At 46.2% G+C, this 19,321-nt stretch overlaps 1 protein-coding gene across 1 annotated transcript; it reads right to left on the bottom strand.

Annotated features, from left to right (window-relative positions):
- Window positions 1-1,702: 1,702 nt before the first annotated feature.
- Window positions 1,703-19,099, bottom strand: CDC42EP1 (CDC42 effector protein 1). The gene is made up of 3 exons (XM_081878725.1): window positions 18,898-19,099; window positions 11,749-12,789; window positions 1,703-6,720 (listed from the first exon to the last, which is right to left on the bottom strand). The coding sequence occupies exons 2-3, from the start codon at window positions 12,164-12,166 to the stop codon at window positions 5,879-5,881; spliced, it is 1,260 nt and encodes a 419-aa protein (XP_081734851.1). The 5' UTR covers window positions 12,167-12,789; window positions 18,898-19,099; the 3' UTR covers window positions 1,703-5,878.
- Window positions 19,100-19,321: the final 222 nt, after the last annotated feature.

Raw genomic sequence — 19,321 nt, 5'->3', positions numbered from 1 at the left:
GACTGCTGTATTTATTATTCTTGAAATTTAAAATAAATGTGGCAGTTTTGATGGGTTAGGTTTTAATAGCTGTGTAGAAGAGGGAATTTCAAGAAGTGTAGCTTGTCCTGCAAGCTTCAGCACTATGGCCTTTCTCTGCTAGTCAGCCGAAACCAGGGGTCAGCAAAGTTTTTCAGCAGCAGGCCAGTCCACTGTCCCTCGGACCTTGTGGGGTGCCAGACTATATTTTGAATTTTTTTAAAAAAAGAATGAATTCCTATGCCCCACAAATAACCCAGAGATGCATTTCAAATAAAAGGACACATTCTACTCATGTAAAAACACACTGATTTCTGGACCATTCATAGGCTGGATTTAGAAGGTGATTGGGCCGGATCCGTCCCCCGGGCCTTAGTTCACCTACCATGGCCTAAACTTAGTGGTTTGATGCAGAAGCAGCTTCATCTTGGTACCAGACACCTTCAGTTTTGGGGAAAGAGGCACCCAGGTGTTGTGTTTTGAAGCACATTGAGGGAGAGAGTCCTCCTTTTATATTATCTCTGCTTCTCTTTTATCTCTAGGGAAATTCCAGCCAGGTTAGCCATTAACTAGGCCTTGCCATATCTTATCTTCCTCAAGCTGGGAGAGGGGGAGTGGAATTGCTACAGAATGAAAACCCTTGACAGGTTGTGTCCTTCATGCAATCATCTGCCACAGGCAGCATCTAGCAAACATCTGATGAAGCCCAGAAATTGCTGTGACCTGGAGCATTACAGGCACTCAAGTGTGTCTCGCACTTTCACATCAATTCATTTCAGTTTGGCCTTCTGCATCTAGAAGCGAATCTTTGCACATTACCAGCCCACATAATACTTGTTCCTCTGAGGACTGCAAACTTAATTCTCCCCACCCCCCAAATAATATGTTTTAAAAAATCAGCACTGAATACATGCCGTTGAACTGTTCTAGAAATACACATATTGGGCCAAGCTGGTGGTGGGCCTGAAATGGGATTGTGAATTATGTGTGTTTGTGAATCTTTTTAAATGCATCTTTTAAAATGCATCCCCTCCTTTTTAAACTCATGGATTCAGGAAGTCAGGGTAACAAACACAAAGGCTGAGGCCTGCAAAAGATGCTTTTCAAGGGGGCTGTTAACATTTGTGAACTAGGTTGGCCAAAAGGCAAAAAGAGGTTGAGAATTCTGGGGCCTGTGTTGCTGCAAGAAACAGCCTGTGTTGCTGTTTCAGTGTATCTGAAGAAGTGTGCATGCACACGAAAGCTCATACCAAGAACTGACTTAGTTGGTCTTTAAGGTGCTACTGGAAGGAATTTGTTTTGTTTTGACTATGGCAGACCAACACGGCTACCTATCTGTAACTGCAAGAAAGAAGAATGCTTTTTCTGTGACTCTGAGTATTTGGGCAACTAGCCTCTGACGCATCATGTAGACTCACAACCAAAGAACGCTGTCCAATCAGACTCTTTCTAGGAGTCTGGTAAAATGATTAGTCAGTCATTCACCCCCAGTCTCATCACCATTTTACTAGCCTAAGGAAGGAGACTTCAGTTGTTAGGAAACTGCAGGAGGAACTCTGAATGGGTGTGATATGTTGGTGTAGGGTGCATGGATGGGTCTCACAACCAAGGACCCTTGTTCTAGATCCCTAAAGTTGTCCCAGTCTCAAGGGGGGGGGGCGGAGAAAGACTACCACATCACCAGTCAGTATATAATATATGTGTATAAAAATTGTAATATTGAGAACAGTAACAAGTGCAAGGAATACATAGAAGGGGGGAATCTTTGGTTTGAAGCTTATCAGATAAACCAGAAAGATCTTGGAGAGATGTTTGTCAAGAGCAAGCAACACAAGGTCCCCTCTCTGCTTCCCTATAACATATAGAAACATGGCCAGGAAGCTATGGAAGCTCCAACTGGTGACTGGTTTTTCACACACCGTCAATCCCTTGGGGCATGGGTTGCCAACATGACACCCATGGACCCACACCCACCCACAGACACATTCACTGGCAACCACAGGGTTCTGTTTCCCTGCCTGCTGAAATTAAGCCAATGGAAATGCTTTTTGCCAAGGCTAATTGTGGTGGTTTGTGACACCACCACCACCAAAAAGCCATACACACAGCCGTACCACTATTAGGCTTTGAAGATTCATATTTCCGCCCTTTTACTATTATATTATGGGTTTTTATGTTGTAAACCGCCTTGTGGTGTTCTGATGAAGGGAGGTATAAAATTTTAATAAATTATTAATAATAATACAGTCGCCTGATCATTGTGGTGGGGAAGTGATCATCCTGATTATTGGAGCTTGAGGAGGGAAGGTTAACTCTTGCCTCCCCATCCTCACTCTTCAGGAAGATTACCTCCACTGGGTTTGCAAAAGGAAACAACAACACTCCCCCCCCCCAAAGTCTAATTGCTGGCAGAGGGGGGAGTTTGCATGTGTGTGTAGTTGCCATGGATTTATGCGTGCTTGGTTTTGGTGTGAGCATGGTGCCTTGCAGCAACACTTTTCTCTGGTTTGCCCACAGGCTGAAAAAAGAAGTTGGTGATCCCTGCTTTAGGCCTAAACCAGTCATGTTCTTAAATGTGCCGTTGCATTTAACATGCTTATATATATATATATAGAGAGAGAGAGAGAATGCAATTAGCAGCTGTGGTGTGTATGTCTGATAACTACTGGGACAATAGCAGGCAGAGTGGAGGAGAGTAACTCTTTCTTTCCCTAATGTTGTCCTGACAAAAAAATCCTTTGAAATTGCTGTTTGCCTTGGGAGCAAAACTTCCTTTGACAACAAGGGCTGTAGCTCAGTGGGAAAGTTCATATGCAGGGGGTCTAGGTTCAAGCCCTGGCATTCCCAGGTAGTGCTGAGAAACACTTGCCTGAAACTCTGGAGGGCCACTATCCATCAGTGGAAATAATACTGAGCTTGGTGGGCCAATTATCTGACAGTATAAGGCAGCTTCCTTTTTTAAAAAGTGCCTGTTAAATGCAAAGGTACATCTAGCCTGGCTGATAGATTTAACCCAGTGCTTCCTAGAACCCAGCAGCAACCACCAGAATGACCAGCCCTGGAATACCAGTGTGAGCTGAGTATTGAATCTCCCCACAAATGGCATTTATGTATAACTGCAACTGCAACTCTTCAAGTTCCTCAGGCCACCAGTGGGTTGAGGTCAGCAAGTCAAAACCCACGGGAGTGAGGAAGCCTTCCTCCACAGTGCTTGTCTATTATATTCCTGCTGTTACTTCCTGCTTTCCTCTCCCTGCTCCTGCCACATAGATCTCGTTGGCAGTTTTTGCAGAAATGGGCTTCCTCCAGCCACTGCCAGCTCGTTGAACAATCAGAGTGCTGTGAGGGACAAGTTGTGTGACCTCATCCCCCAGAAATCTCTGCCTTGGCACAAAAACCTCTCTGTGTGAGCGTCGGGGAAAACGGGCTCATTCCAGAGAGGCTGCATTGCCAAGAGGCATCTAAACCAGAGGACACGTGGAACGCTGTGATCCAACACCCCTTGCTGAGCAGAGACACCAGGAAGGAGAGGAAAGGACAGGCAAGGCTTCCCCAAGCCCTTGGAGAAACTGTGTGCTCTAATCATTAACGCTCTTGGACAGAACTAGCAGTATACAAACAGTATACAATACTGGACCTTGCTGGACAGAACTGTGGAGAAAAGAGCTCCTGAAGGGTGTATATATTATGGGCAAGAAAAGACTCCTTTGCCTTATCTGTCCCTCCCAAACACTGGGGAGAAGGGCAGTGAGACCCTACTCTGGACTGGCGTTTGCTTGAGTCAACCGAGCTAGACACCAAGAGAGCAAACTTTATGGAATCTTTTTGCAGTAAATGGGTCAGGAGGGAGAGGAACAAAAATGCATCTTCCTGGGTCTTTCTAAACATGATTTCTATGGGAAATCATGTGGTGTGATGCATTCTGATTCTTACTGGCAGCCATATCAGATGCTGCACAATGACTTCTTCCTCATGGCTGGTATGTCCTCTGAATACCAAGCGTTCGCTCTTTGGCATCCGCCTCATCCCTTTTGTTTATCATCTAAATAGTTTCTTGAGAGCAGAGTGATTTGACCACAGAAAAATGCAGACAGGGCTGGAAAAAGGCTGTGTATGAGTATTTCCTAAAATATGCAGAGTGGGGGGCAAGGGGAGAGTTGGACTTAGGAGCCTGATTCTTATGTTGTTACTATGCTAGGAGAAGATGACAACAACTCCCAGCCTTTTCTGTCAGGACCTCTTCAAAATGTGCCTCATGAGAGGATTCAGAGTGACCCACCTCATGTTTCGCATGAGGTGTTTCCCCACCAAAAGCACCCCTATGCGTAATTTACCAGCTCAAAGAGAAGGCTTGACCATATTCACTCTTTCTGGGGTGGGAAATTGTTGCTGTGGGAGAATATTTCCCATGAGGTACATTTCAAATGTACTTCTCCCCATTTTGTTAGTGAAACTTGAGGTGGGGTACAGTCTTTGAGGACTCGATAATGCCGTTATGTTTGTCTGAATGGCCCCTGAGGCCACATCTTTGAGGACAGGGATGGGGAAAACCAGATGTTTTTAGATTCCATCTCCTATCATCCTGCCCATTGACCATGTTGGCTAAGGCTGGTGGGAATTTGGTTCCAACATCTGGAGCGCCACATGTTCCCCATGTGGGACAATTTAGGCATGTTAAGGCAGACTGAGGGGCTCTACCCAGCTATACCCTGAGAAGTGCTTTTCTTCCAGAACAAGCAGCCTGTGGGTGAGCTACCACAATGGCAGTGAGGCTGTGAGTGCTGGGGACACAGTTAAAAAACAACAGGTATGGCTTATGGGCCTTACATGCCCTATTCCTGCTCTAGGAGACCCAGGGAGCAGGGTGAAAAGAGGCCCCCCTCTGTCTCCCATTTTGTGAATTGGATTCCTACACTTACATAAAATGGAGGATCCTGAACTCAATTTCTGTGCAATCCCTGGAAGCAGGGTGAATAACAACTTCATAGATAGGCTTCCCTGGAATGAGCTCAGAGTGATACCTCATAGAAGACCAAAATGTACATTTCCTCACTAGAATGCAAAAGGAAGGATAAACAGACCAGGTCCAACCCAGGTTTCAGTAAATGAAGAAATGGATGGAGCACCAAAGAGCCAATTTGAGGTCAAATCCAATCCAAGTCTGGTGTTCCTTATAAGCAGAGGAGAGATGACATCTTGGATGGTTTGATGTTCAAATATCGGACTGGAAGATTAGTCACTGTGATCTTTACCTCAAGCAGAAGACAAAAGTATCTCCTGATAGATGAATAATGTTGCATTGGGACTGAAGGAAGCCTAGCATCTTATGGCTTTTCCTGTTCCACCTAGACCTCAGCTTTGCTCCTTTTTCAAAAAACTTCCCTTCTTATAATTGTTTGACAGTGGTGTGCAGCGTCTCCTTGGTTTTTTTCCTCTTTCCTTAAGGATAAATTCTTTTTACTGGGCCATGGAGGGGTCATGGCACAATTTGCAGTGACAGAATCAGTCAGCCAATGGAGTTAAAGGGAAATGTGAACTCATTAACACCTGTAAATGCTGGCTGCATCGCAGAGCCATGACCTCAATGAAAGAGCCAACAAAGGCTAGCCATCTCCTTTGTATGGGTCTGCTTTGCTTCTGTCCCTTTCTTTAGACCACCAAAGCCGGAAGGAGGAGCAGGAGAGCAAAGCAGGTAATTGAGCTCCCTCCTTCACCGGCCTATCACCATCTAGAACATCTCCAAAGAAGGCTAACCCTGTGAGTTCACACACCAGTCGGCCTGCAAGGTGCCTAGTTCCCTTTAACACTGGTCTCTCCCTGGGAGTGTGATGGGAGGTCACAAGAGAGCATCTACAGCTGTTCAAACCTTAACTTCATCGTCCTCCTCATCAACATAGTCAAAGGAATCACTGTGCCTCTCCCTAGCAATGCTTGCTCCATCTCTGTAGAACTCTTCTTCTTCTTCTTCTTCTTCTTCCTCCTCCTCCTCGTCTTCCTCCTCCTCTACTCTGTGGTGCCATCTGGCTTTGCGTTCCTGCTGTTCAGCCTTCAGTCGACACATGTTGGCATCTGGGCTTTCCCACGAGGCTTGGTTTCTTGGCTCTTCTCGCTGCTGCAGGCTGCGGTAGGAAGCTAACACCTGGGCTGCCCGGTTGAATTCTCTTGCTTCCGTGTCGCAGCCATTCTGGTGCTCTTGCCAGTGGGTTTCTTTCGGCACTGCTCCCAGCTCAGAGGGTGGGTTCTTTCCCCTAGAGCGGGGCGATCCTTCCTGCGACGACTCTCTGGAATGAAAATCCCCATTGGCACAAACGGATTGCACCAGTGGTGAACTGGCCTCGGAGCGAACCCAAAAGCTTGATGCAGTTTTGCTCTCTTCACTTTTAGCATGAAGAGACCCTGGTCTCCAGGGCAATGAGTCCTCCCCACTGGTGTCCTCTGGGCAAAGAGGTGAGGCAGTGTCGCTGCAGGCTGAAATTTTGCCCTCCCCTCTTTCCTCCTCTTCTGTGTTGCTGCGGTCGTGATCTCCTGAGAAGCTGATGACATGGAGGAGTTCACTCATCAGGGAGGGGCCAAGATCAAGGTCAAGGCGAAAAGACAGCAAGGAGTCTGAGCGATTCAGCGCTGATTCAGCACGGTGGGAGCTTTCCTGGGTCTTCTCTGAGCGAGGAACACGAGGGATGGTGCAGAATCCAGATTCCACTCCTGAAAAGGCAGTGAAAGCAATGGTCAGAACAAAGCATGGGAGAACCTGTCCTTTGCAGTACACAGGCTTCTCCAATGTGGTGCCCTTCAGATGTTTTTGAATGTAACACCCATCACCCCCACATCCATTAGGACAGGAATTGTAATCTAACAACTTCTAGGGAGAATCAGGTTGGGGAAGGCTGGTGTAGGATGGCAATCCTCTTATCCATATATCATACAAAACATATGGATGGGTCAGCATTCGTCTCCCGGTATCCCAGGGAAAGGGAAAGCTGTTTTGTGTGGCCCAATCCTTCTTTTTAAAACCCTGCGAGTCTCTGTCCCTCACAATTGGAGAGATGTTAACAGATGTGATAGCAAAAGAAGGGTGAAAACTAAGCAAGCTTGTCAGAATGAAGACCACATTTATTACGTTTGACAACTGATATGGCTTCCAAGACCCAGTTTTGCTGCTTTTCAAGTGCTTAGTCAAGGTTTCTCTGCATCAGAGGATGGCAATTTCAGGATGAGGTTATCGCAGAAGGAGCGCACTGTGTCAAGCTAATGTTGATTCACATTTGCTATGCTCATGCACGTTGTGTTAATAGCATGCAACTAAAATATGCAAATTAGCCACAGCTCAGTGGCTTATGAGCTAGTTCCAATGAGCAGCTCTTGATGCTAAGAGCAAATGGTTCATCCCTGAGCTCACCCGGTATCCTCCCTCCCTCCAACAGAGTCTCTATCAGATGTAGAGAGTAGAGGAAATATGTGACATCTCAGTATGATAATGGCACACCACTTTTCTTGCTTGTCTTTTCTATCCTCTGGCAAATAAAACTCAGTGGCCTGAGCTTCCCAAACTTTCAAAAACCAGGGCAGAGGGTGTTTTCCTACCTTTGAGGCACAATGTACTTTCACAAAAACACATCATTTATTCAGTCAGCTCCCAGAACGGTAGGAGGAAGGTGTTTACCTTGGAGTTAGGGGGCAGGCTAGTTAATACTTTGCTTTTGCCCAATCAGTCATGGCTCAGGGGTGACATACCAAGATTTGGGGGTAAGAAGGATGCTTCTTACATCACCCCAAACCAAGGGTATCCAAGGTGGTTCCCTCCAGCTGTTGCTGGACTCCATCTCCCATAAACTCCAGCCATTGGCCATGCTGGCTGGGGCTGATGGGAACTGCAAGTCAAACCACAGCATTGGCTATCCCTGCCTCTATGCCTGTCAGCTTTAGGGTGGGCTGTGTCCTCTATCAGGATACTATCACTTTCCATACAGAGGCAGAAAGAGGGGGATCGATGCTGCCTTGCTAGATCCACTGGGCATAAACTGATGGGTGATCCAATAGCTGCCTAATAACTCAAGGCACTCTCCAGTCCCTCTCAAGTGCTACAACAAGTAGTGTGGGGCTCATTGGTTTAAAGATACTTTGATGTAGATGCTGATCACTTTTAAGTTAATAGACTTTGTGAATAACCTTCAGTCTTTTGTGTACACCGTTATGATAAGAGCAGAGTGAATTCTGCACCAGGGACATTTGGCCTGGGTGATGAAATCGTAGGGTTGGCTGCGCTGCAAATAAATAGCAAGCAATGGGATTGCAGGCTTGATTGCACTGCAATATTAGCTAGATGAATTGGAGAGAATGGGGAACCAGGTCTACATTTGAATGACTGACCCAGGCTTCTCCTTTACTCATAAAGCTGGAATTAATCTGGGTGAAAAGAAAAGGCGATATAAAGAAATCTGGGGGCGGAAGGATGTGTGTGCGGCAACTGCTGCATGGCTTGCAATGTTCGACAGAGGGCAGCATTGCCCTGCTCTCCGCCTTGATGAAAGCCAGGCAGACGCCAGCAATGCTAGAGGGGGCCAGGCAGCTGGGGGAAAGCCATTCTGCAGCAACAGGAGCTCAGAACAGAGACCGTTATTCACCTCCCTGCTAGTCCCACCTCAGTGCAAATGCTGCAGTGTGGACATTTCGTATTGGGCGTGCAGAGTCTAGACAGAGCAAGCAGCGTCTCTGTTTAAGCAGTGAAAGTCAGGCTAGCTGCTATGCAAAGCTTTGATCTCAGATCACAACAGGGCAAGAAGCTTTAGTTATGCGGGTTAGTGAAGGGTCTAGGCTCCCCCTTTTAGGTGAACCAGACAATGTGTTTTGCCCGTGGAGCAGGGTTGCCCTATTGCACTCTGTCTGTCTGCTTCTCCCTCCATTCAATACTCTCTGTTCCAGGACCCATGTTACTGTCACCTTTCCCCCATATCCCCCTCTCTTCCTTTCTCCTCTGCCAAACATGCTGTAAATTCCTTACCCAAAACACACACACAGTCCTATTTCCTAACAGCTGCATGTTCGGCATTTGTTGCCTGAGACAAACATCCAGACTCGAGACAAAAAAGACAGGCTTTTCCGGAGCCTCTGACAAGGCTGCTCCCAAATTATTTAACTATCACCTTACATGCCCATGACTATCTGACAATACTGGACAAACCAGGAAACCAATGTACAGCCCAATCCTAGGTTATGTGACAGTGAAATTATCTCCACTGCATTTGCACATTTAAGACTTCTAAAACAATTGGGCACAGGACTGAAGCCTTAGATTTCTTTCTCCATCTTTTATTTCCTTCTCTTCCACACTTACTAACCCCTAAAGTAATACCAGTACTGTAAAATACCAGCCAGTTTTTGTCTCACATATTATTATTATTTTTTAAAAAATTTCTAAGCTGAAAAGGCTACCAGTATGGCTTACATGGGAACAATGACAAGCAAGACTCGTTACATATCTTGATTCCAATCACAAATCAAATATATTTTAAAAGCCAAAGTGTTAATGCTGTCTTCACTCACATGCACTGCACACATTCAGCATAAGTTGTGAAAAGCTTTTCCATGCTATGCAAATGATACACACATATGTCCTGTATGCCAGTTGGGGGTAACCTGTCTTTTCCAGAGGTACAATTTGTAAATGTGCAGGGTTTTTCACAAATAACACTGAGCATGCAGATGAGGCAGAAGTGAGGTCTAGAGTTTCCAGACTTGAAGGGCTTGTGAAAGGCTTGAATCTCAAAGTGGGCAATCTTCTATTATTATTTAGAAGATGGTGCATGCAGCTTTCAGTCTGGCATGAGCTGGCTGCAAATTATAGCATAGACACACTCTGGGTGTGCATCTGCCCTACTCTCCTCTCCTCTCCTCTCCTCTCCTCTCCTCTCCTCTCCTCTCCTCTCCTCTCCTCTCCTCTCCTCTCCTCTCCCAATTAACCTTTGTCTCCAGGACCCATCTCCATGACACCACCAAGGGCCACCACAAGGACTCTGGTTTGGGCCCTGAAATTTCAGGGTCTGGGATGCTCTTGACCTGACCTGGCAACTCTAGCAAGGACAGCAATAGCACTATCCTCCCCTTAGGATGCTCCATACTGTCATCCTTTGCAGTCAGCAGCAGATGGTGGGGTTGGGTGTTGCTGTTCACCTTACTTCCAGTTGCTTGCACTGCTGCTGCTTACCATAGAGACGTGAGGCAGTGGCAAGGCCAACATGGTGCAAACACACTGGCAGGGACAATCCAGCACTCCTGCTGGTGTGTTTGCACCCACCCACTTCTCCCTTCCTCCATTACTTCCTGGTAAGCAGCAGCAGTGTGGCCAACCAGAGGTCAGGTGAGCCATGGTGCCACACACAACTCTGTCTGCTACTGTTCACAGTTCAGCAGACATCACTTATTTTTCTCTCCTGGTTTGCTTGTACATTTTAATCTAATTTGACTTGCTCATGATGTCTGCAAAGCTGATCTTGTTGCTCTTGATTATTTTGCTCTAATTTCTACCAGTTTAGCTCTTGCAAAGTTAAGCTTGCTTATTTGCTAGTAACATGATAAAGAAAGAAAGAAAGGAAGGAAGGAAGGAAGGAAGGAAGGAAGGAAGGAAGGAAGGAAGGAAGAAAACCAGCAAAGGACATCAGAGAGTAGCACTTTGATCTAAAGTAAACAATGAAGAAACAGATGAGAGAGAAAAGTAATAAGCAAGTCAATAAGCCAGGGTAGTAGAGGTATGCAAGCAAACAAGAAAGAATCAGTAGCTGTCTTATAGAAGACCCTATGCACTGCACTGACCTAATGTTTACTCTGAGGAAAATAAGACGTCTCTGAAACATTAGTCATTCCTGAAAATATCCAGGGCCTTTGCTTTGCTTTCCTGTAATATTCACTAACAGCATGTATAGTTGCAATGAGAGATCTACCCTGCCCTTTCTTTTCCTTTTCCCTTGTTTTTTCCCAAACCATGTTTCCCATCATCAGTCTTTCAGACTTCTGTGGAGAACTGTGTAGACCAGAAAACATACGTAGCTATTTCTAGCCTCTTCTTAATGGTGCCAGGAGTATGTGCAGTGCATTCTGGGATTGCATGACTTGGCAGAAATATCACTGCTTGTACACTGGTGGAAGTATATTGGAAAAGCCATCACAAGGAAATGGATGAGATCTATGGCGCATACTTAAATGCTTTGCTACCATTTGCTTGGGGGGGGGGGAGATTTATGAAAACACTCAGAGTCCTGGAGAGCTACGTCCCAACCAAAAACCTTCTATCTCCTTAGCTTTTATTTTATATTATGTTACTCACTTAAAAGTCTTCTAGACCTAAACATATGTACAGTCATGTTTGCCGGTGATGCCCATGGAACAACTTAAATGCAAGCCTGTCATTTAATGTTGTTTATTGGACACGTTGCAATGACTCAGGAGAAAGTACTGATTTGTTAGTACAGCAAGCTGCAGACTTGTGTTGTAACAAGTAAAACAACTGAAGAAAAGAGGTTTAATGGAATAGATAGAGAAAGAGCAATGAGGAATAGTTGTACTATTACGGAAGAGGCCAAGTTCAGCATGCTGCCCTTAAACATGCACAGCACTCCTAAATAAACAGAAATCTCAAACGTATTCAGTAAAGAAGTATTTGCATATGTGTAGGATTGTTTTGATTGCACACCTAAGAGTGAAGCAAGGCAAACCAATCCACCACCAGATGCCACCTACCATAGCCAGAGAAGCTGTTGGGAGTGCTTTTGAAGGCAAAGGGAACTCCAAAGCCATCGCTCCCGTAGCTTCCTTCATTGAGCTGCGGCAGTGATACGGCATTCTTGATGATGGGTGAGATGGCAGGGGGCGTAGGAGAGGCCTCGTCCTTGTTCCTGCTTCCTCGGCTTCTTAGCGGGCTCCTCCTCACGTGCCACAGTGTCCGAGCAAAGAAGTTGTTGGGCTTGGCTTCCTCGCCGCCATGGTTCCTGAGGAAGGAAGTGTCCCCAAAGGCATCGCCGCCACGACCCACATGCATGGTATGGCGGAAGTCCCCCAGTGGTGGGCTGATCATGTCCGGGGTCAGCTCCACTTTGAGACGGCGCTTGCTGTGGGAGCCAGACACCCAACCAATCACCGGCAGCTTCCCAAGACTCATCTCCTAGCCCGTTTATCAAAACACTGTCTCAGAAATACAACGAGGTGCCGTTCAAGAGAGGTGGGCACAACTCTGGAGGTGTTTGTGTCTCAGTGACCTGTCACAGTCCAGGATCCCGCCATCACTTGTCCTTCTGCTTTCTTTCTTGATTCAGAGGTCTTTTTTCCAGCCTATTCAAGACCAACCTGTTGTGGAACTTCTAGGTTTCCAGCTGGGTGTGGGCACCTGATTTCCACCCACCTCTGTAGATCCCCTAGATAGCGTCTCTTCACAGCTTTAAGGAAGCCACCAGGCTAATTTGTTTCTTCCAGGTTTGGGCCTTCAGGAATGCAGAGAGGATGTGTGTAGACTGGAACCCCTGTCTCTCTCTCCTTGGACAGAGGGAGGAGAAGCAGTGATCAAGGAGGCTGTTGTTACACCGGTCGTTGTTCCTGTCTGGCTGGAAGTGTGCAAAGCTGGAGGATTAATGTTAATCCGCTAACTCTTCTTCCGCCTGCTCTTTCTCTCTCCCGGCTTCTCTTATTCCACCTCCCACCGGTATGGGAGCTGGCTAACAGATGGGACAGCAGGTCGCCAGAGCCAGAGTCAAATGCCTTGATCCTGGATTCCTGCTGTAAGAGGTTCTGAAAAAAAGACAGAAAGGAAGGTGAGGCTCCTGAACTGAGATGGTCTGAAACTGAAAACCTCAGAAGTGAGACTTTGCTCAACTGCTTCTTGTTGCCAACTTGTGTAGCAAAAGCTCACTTTTTGCATTGTGCTCCATGGGGCCCATTAAATAGGACTTCATCTAAACGACTAAACAACAACATCTCAGATGCCCCACCAGGTGGGTGAGGTTTTCTGCCTGTTATGCTTTAGTGCTCTCATGGTTTATATTTAGTGCAATATTGTTGGTCAAGCAGTTGTGGAGAAGGCACAAGGTCTTCCAATAAGCAGGGAAGAATAACTTTCCCCCTTATCTCCCCACTCTGCTAGCATGGCTCAGGATGGCCAACAAGATAGTATGAAACAAAATTTGATGGTGGGTGGAGGTTGTCCTAATTTATTATATCTGCATAAGTTTCATTGGTTACCAGTGATTACCATTAAAACCTGGCATGGCTTAAGTCCAGGATACCTTAGGGACCATCTCCTTCCATATCACCCTGCCTGCTTCTTAAGATCCTGAGAGGCCCTTCTCTGTGTCTCATGAAGGGTGGGAAGCCTGCTTCAGTGGGGTGGGAGGGCCTTCCAAAGGGCAGCACCCTGATAAAGGCACACCTGACCTTACCCTATGAAGTGTGGTGGGTTGGCTTATCCACTCACTTGTTTTTCACTGCTTGTTGTGCACTCTTATTCTGGCGGGTTCTTACTGCATGTAGCAGATAATACTTTTTTGTTTTGACTTCAACTGTTCACCTTATCTCATTGCCCTGACTTTTTTAAAAAACAAAAAAACCAGAAAACCATAATTTTTAAAATGATTTGGAAGCAGCTCTGAATGGTATTTTGCTCAGGGTTTGAAATTTCAACAATGACGAAAAGTTCACAGGTTTGACATGTTGCCAGATTCCAGTACAAAATTTCCTTTCATTGAGCTGGCTCCCAAGAAATGCTCTTATGCCCATTTCTCAGCTGAATGCCCCCCCTTTTTTAGCCTGTTGCCTTGTGCCGGCCCTGCCCTTAGCCGTTCCAGGAGCTACATCCCACCCCCCTCTCCATTTGTTCCCTCTCTTGCGGATCGCCTTGGAAAGCACAGGTGCCAAGGCAGGCTAGAATGCCATGCTCTGTGCCAGGGCCACGTCTCCTTCCCAGCCCTGGCTCTTGTTTGCTCACTCAGGGCCCTCTTATCTACGCAGCTGGCAAATGAAAGATTAAAAATCTCAAACTGGGATTTATGACAGACGATGACTGCCCTCCCCCCACCCCAGGAGGGGGAGAAAACAGTGACCCTCTGCCCTTCATCCCTTGGGCAGCCAGTGTCACTTGTCCGTCTATAAAAGGACACAGAAGTGTCCCATGGGGGTGAAGGCAGCCTGAAAAAAATCACAAGATGGATCGCAGTAGTAGTAGTAGTAACAACAACAACAACAAACCCCTCTCCCCAGTGGATTTGCTATTTGCTATTTGCTACTTGCATTCAGTGCTTGCAGTGCTATAGCCTTCTTCTTAAATAATGGAAGGAGTTAGTCTTAAGCACATGGTGCTGCCTTCTGCCTGGGACCTTCCTCTACCATGTGCACTCTCCAATAAACTATGGCTTCCATCACTATGGGAGAAATAGCTTGCTTGCCTTTACTAATAACTTTGTACACAGGTAGGCCACCCACACCCCACCTGAGCTCCATGCTGCCCTTCACCATCTTTGGCGCAGCACCCAAACTCGGGATGAGGCAGGGAGAGAGAATGAATGAATGAATGAATGAATGATGGATGGATGGATAGATGAAGAGGAAAGAGGAATGAATGAAGTGAGAGAGAAAATGGTTGTTTGTGTGTGTGGAGAGACTGTATGGATGACACATGAATTATGAGGAGACAGGTAGAGAGAGAGAAGTGATGTCCATTTCTTTTTCTTTTTCCTCCACCTGCCACCACCTCCCAACCACCTTTCCCCCAAGGGAATATCCACTCCCCCCCCCCCGCCCAACCCGGGAGGTAATACATGAGCTTTATTCAAACATACTCTCTCATACACTTGACAGGAGCTAGTGAGGAATGCAAGATGCAATGTTTATTTATTTTTTAATATGTGTAGCCCACCTTCCTTTTTCAAAAAAGAAATCCAGGACAAATAGATAATATGTATCGATAATAATCAAATATAAAAATAATATTTAAAAAAAGTTTCATCAGAAGTGCTATCAGTTTTGCCACCTTCTTTATGGCAAGGCTCTCCTATCTTTAACAGCTGCAGGAGCCAAAATTCAATAGGTATAGTTTTATCCAAGAACAGAGATGCAATAGTTGAATTCTTCCCATCATGCAGCTGTTAGAGGCCCCAAAGACCTGCCAGTAACAAATAGTGGCAACCTAAAATACAGTTATTGTAAATAACAGTTGCCAACTTTTTTCTGGCAGTGTTTCTGTACATTTCACAGCTGCACAACAAGCACAAATTCAAGAGTCCCAGGCTTTTCTTATCAACGTATCTCCATGCTGAGAATATTTCCAGCTGGATTTTCTGTGTGTCACACAGCTATGAAAGGCACAGGAGCCCTTTCAGGAAAAAAAGAAGGGACTGTTGATGAAAATTTATCTTGCTTTTAATCCTCCCGTTCCCTATATACCACAGAGATACAATCCACTGCCTAGAACAGCCTTCATAAATCTGGTGCTGATGTTTTAGAGTACAACTGCCATTATCCCAGACCTTTGGCCACATTAGCTGGGACTGATGGGAGCTGGTGTACAAAACATCTGGAAGGCACCAGGTTCAGGAATGATGGAGTCTAGAGCCATCAGTGGACCACATTGCCTGAAAAGCTCCAGAAGAAGGGGATGCATTCCTGAGCCTTGCTTCCTCTGGAGCCTTCTCTCTTTGCAGGCTACGAGCAGAAACTGGGAATGTACAGAATTGTAATATACACCATTTTAAGAAAATTATGTGCTGGTTAAGGTAGACACATGGAGTGACCAGAACCAAGGGAGAACGGGATCTCCTGTAACTTTGACAACATTGAAGAAAATGTAATTTTTGCAGCTGGTCTTGTCACAGTGTGGCATGTTTGAGAAAAGATGCACCTGCTGCAATTCCCTGTTCTACAAACTATTATCAAGTACAAAGCACCAGGCATCTCTTGCATCCAGTCAGTCTAGAGCTAACCATTCAGGCTTTTCGTTACGTCACATTCAAGTGCAGCCAGTGAGCAAGCCTGAATGTACTGTAGTTGGCAGATACTATATTTCTATTACTTCCTACACCATGCTGACCAACATGGCAGCTTTTGCAGGAAGCTGGGTGTGTATGTTCTCATTTCTTGCACAGTAGCCTATATATGTTCATGGCATATCTCTACAACTGTACAGTCAGGGATAAGCACTGACTCTTCTGTCCTCTCCCTTTCCCTCCAAGTCCCTCGTACTTCATTCCATTTGTGAGTTTGAGTGTAGGAATCTATTCATTTTATTTGTGTACAATGTACAATGGCCTGGTTGACACATCACATTAAACCATGGTTTAACACTGACTGAGGGCGAACATCTAGCAGGCCACAGCTTCCCTATCCCTGGTCTAGAGGAGGCCTGCATTCCTAGTGAAGCTCAGTGGGTGACCTTAGTCCAGTCACTTTCTCTCAACCAAACCTACCTCACAGGGTTGTTGTGAGGGGAAGTACCCTGTATGCCACTCTGAGCTCCTTATAAGAAAGGCAGGACAAAAATATAATGAAATAAACAATAAATAATTCCTGACACAGACAACAAGCTCAAACTCTAACTCTTTGAGTCCTTGCTGCCCCGGGTGGCAAATGCCAAGCAGTGCCCTTCCCCTGCAGCCAGAAGGCCTTGGTCTAATGCCCAAACCACAATGTGCCACTGGCTCCACAGAACTCCTTATCTTCCATCTTTGGCTCTGCTCCCTCTTTCGTTCTTTCTCCTTCCAGCCAACCTAGGCTGCTGCTGCTGAGACTACCAAATTAGTCTGGAATGAAAACAACAAAAATCTTTCCCACTCACTAGAATTCACAGGCCAAACATCCAGTTATGCCTTTGTTTGAGGAAAGCTCTCGTGGTCAACAGATGAACAATGGCTTTTGTTCTGCTCCTCAGTCTATGTATTTCATCTGTCACATGTGCAGTGGACTCCTAAGCGTATTTACTTGGCTCCTCCAAATGAGTTCAACAGTTGCATACTCCCAAATATGGGTGGATAGGATTGCAGCCATTGCTTTACAGCATTTGCCACCCTGGCCATCTGTCTAGAACAGGCTTTCCCAGCCTGGGGCCTTCCAGATATTTTGGGCTACTGCCCCCTGCATGCCCCTGCTGATGGGAGTTGTAGTCCAATGTATCTGGAGGACACCAGGTTGGCACAGGCGCTTTCCCCCTACTTTTCTAGCATCTCTCAGGTTGGATACCCAGCTTTCCTTCACCCCAGTCCTGCCTTTTACAAGAACCCCAAAGAAAGAAGAGAGTGAACAACATGAAATGGCCATCTTCATGATGCCTCTTATTTTAGGGGATTCTTCTGGCTTGCTGTTGTCCAGCCCACCATAGTCACACTAAACTTAATCAAAGTATCATGTTAGTTGCCCATTAGGCTTTCAGTTTTGATCTGGTAAAGTACAAAGAGGTCACCAGAGATAGTTCTCTTTCAAATAAGAGTGAAAGGGAACTGATCCAGATGTCTCCTTGCTTGGAACAGCTAGAACCCAAATTGGCTTCCCTAAAGGTAGGAAAGAGATGATTCAAGGTGGTCTGAGAACAGAACTAGAACTGTTTGGAGTCACACTTTTGAGTGCAACGAATCCTTGCCCATTTCCCCTTGCTAGGCAACACTTAAAGCCATATCAGCTGAGCCATGTGGAACTGGAACCAGCAAAAGTCTAGAAGATCCTTCCGTTGGAGACAGTTTTCCTGCCCAGATCGGGAGAATAGTCTGGAAGGTCAGCCTCATAAGCCTTGAAAGCAAAGTGACGTGTGTGTGTGTGTGTGTGTGTGTTTATCTGATCTTGAATGTCAAAGTACTTCAGATGCACCTGATGAAGTGAACAGTAGTCACGAAAACTTACGCCATAATACATTTGTTAGTTTTTTGCATCTTTATGTTGTGAAACACTGAGATCTTCAGATGACAGACGTCATACAAATGTAATAGATTCAATAAATAAATAGCAAAATGGTCATAAGCAATAAATAAAACATTAAAATACACAATCACACTGAAGAATAGCCACATAAATCATGAGAAGATATAAAATAAAGACAGAAAAACCTGTAGCAACAACAAACCTGCTAAGCCCCAGAGTTTGTTCAGCGGCCCCAGCTTTTGTAGCTGGAGTCAGTCTGGACTCTGCTAGGCCACATGGGGAAAGGCCTGCAAAGCAGGAGAAGGTCTTCGAGGACTCCCAGCCAGGATGGTCTCTGTCCTCATCCGCAGCCTCAGCTGCTGTAGCTGGAGTCCATCTGCTCATCACATTTGTTAGTTTTTAAGGAGCCACAAGACTTTGATCAAAGTACTTCCTAGTCCCTTCACATATACACAGTCCCCCCCCCCTGGAATTCCCTTTCCTGTCTGAAAAAGCAAAGTGGCCTGCTTAACCCTTCAAAGAAAAGATGATCCAAACTACTTTCACCTGGCGTGCGCACACATCACAACTTCTGCTTCGGTGACCATTTTCCTCTGTGACATGGCTCCCTCTTGACACCTTCGACCTTTCTCCACCCTGCTATCTCTTCTTCCCTCTCTGCTCATTTCTCCCCATCTACAAATCCCCTTTCAACTTACATTTCTCTTTTCTCTTACATTGTCACGCCCCTTCTCCTTCCAGTGCCCATCCCGCAAACAACTTGCTTTCCATTTCTCCTCCTGGCCTCTTTAAATTCACATTTTCCTATTACAGTTTCCCTCCCTTATTCCCTGCTTCTCATATGATGAGGAGGAGGATTTTATTGCCATAGAGCTCTATTTCCTTTAAGGCCCCCGATGTCACTCCCCACCCCACAGCTCCACTTTCCCCTTGCCAGCCCAGTCTGCCTCACACCCCTCATGTGTGACACGCATACAAATACCAAAAACTTTTGGACTTTACCTTATCTTGAGGGGACAAAAAAAGAGAAGACTTTCTGAGGAGCCTGGATTATTTTTTTCCCCCACACAGCAAACTTGCCGGCACGCCCACAACACGGGGAGAGCGGTCCCCCCTCGCCCCACACAGCCTGGCGAGGGATGCCAGTGACGTGAGAGACCCCCAAATCCTTCGCCCTCCGTTCCCTCACCGCGGGCATCCAGTACTGGAGCCTCTGGAGGAGGCACGAGAGGGATGTGGAGAGCGCGGGGCGGAGTTTCAGCCCGCCCTGACCAATCCGGAGCCGTCAGGGAACGAAGTCCGGAGGAATGGATTTCAAAAGTCCGGCCAGGGGGGAAATTCAGGAACTCCTGAGCCCCATCCTCCCTCCCCTCCGTCTTTCCACATGAGACTTCCGCCTCACGAAGCGTCTGGCATTCTGGCTGCT

The sequence above is a fragment of the Podarcis erhardii genome (genome assembly GCF_964252035.2).
Source record: "Podarcis erhardii genome assembly, chromosome: 10".
In the NCBI taxonomy this organism is placed as follows: domain Eukaryota; kingdom Metazoa; phylum Chordata; class Lepidosauria; order Squamata; family Lacertidae; genus Podarcis; species Podarcis erhardii.
The sequence above is the reverse complement of the archived record's forward strand: the minus strand, read 5'-3'. Positions and strand labels throughout refer to the sequence as shown.

What these genes read in the sequence shown, in the direction of transcription:
- CDC42EP1 (XM_081878725.1), bottom strand. Translation starts at nt 12,166, where the DNA reads ATGAGTCTTGGGAAGCTGCCGGTGATTGGTTGGGTGTCTGGCTCCCAC. An exon ending in CAACAGCTTCTCTGGCTATG is followed by an intron (nt 6,721 to 11,748) that starts GTAGGTGGCATC and finishes CTGCCTTTTCAG; the next exon opens with GAGTGGAATCTGGATTCTGC.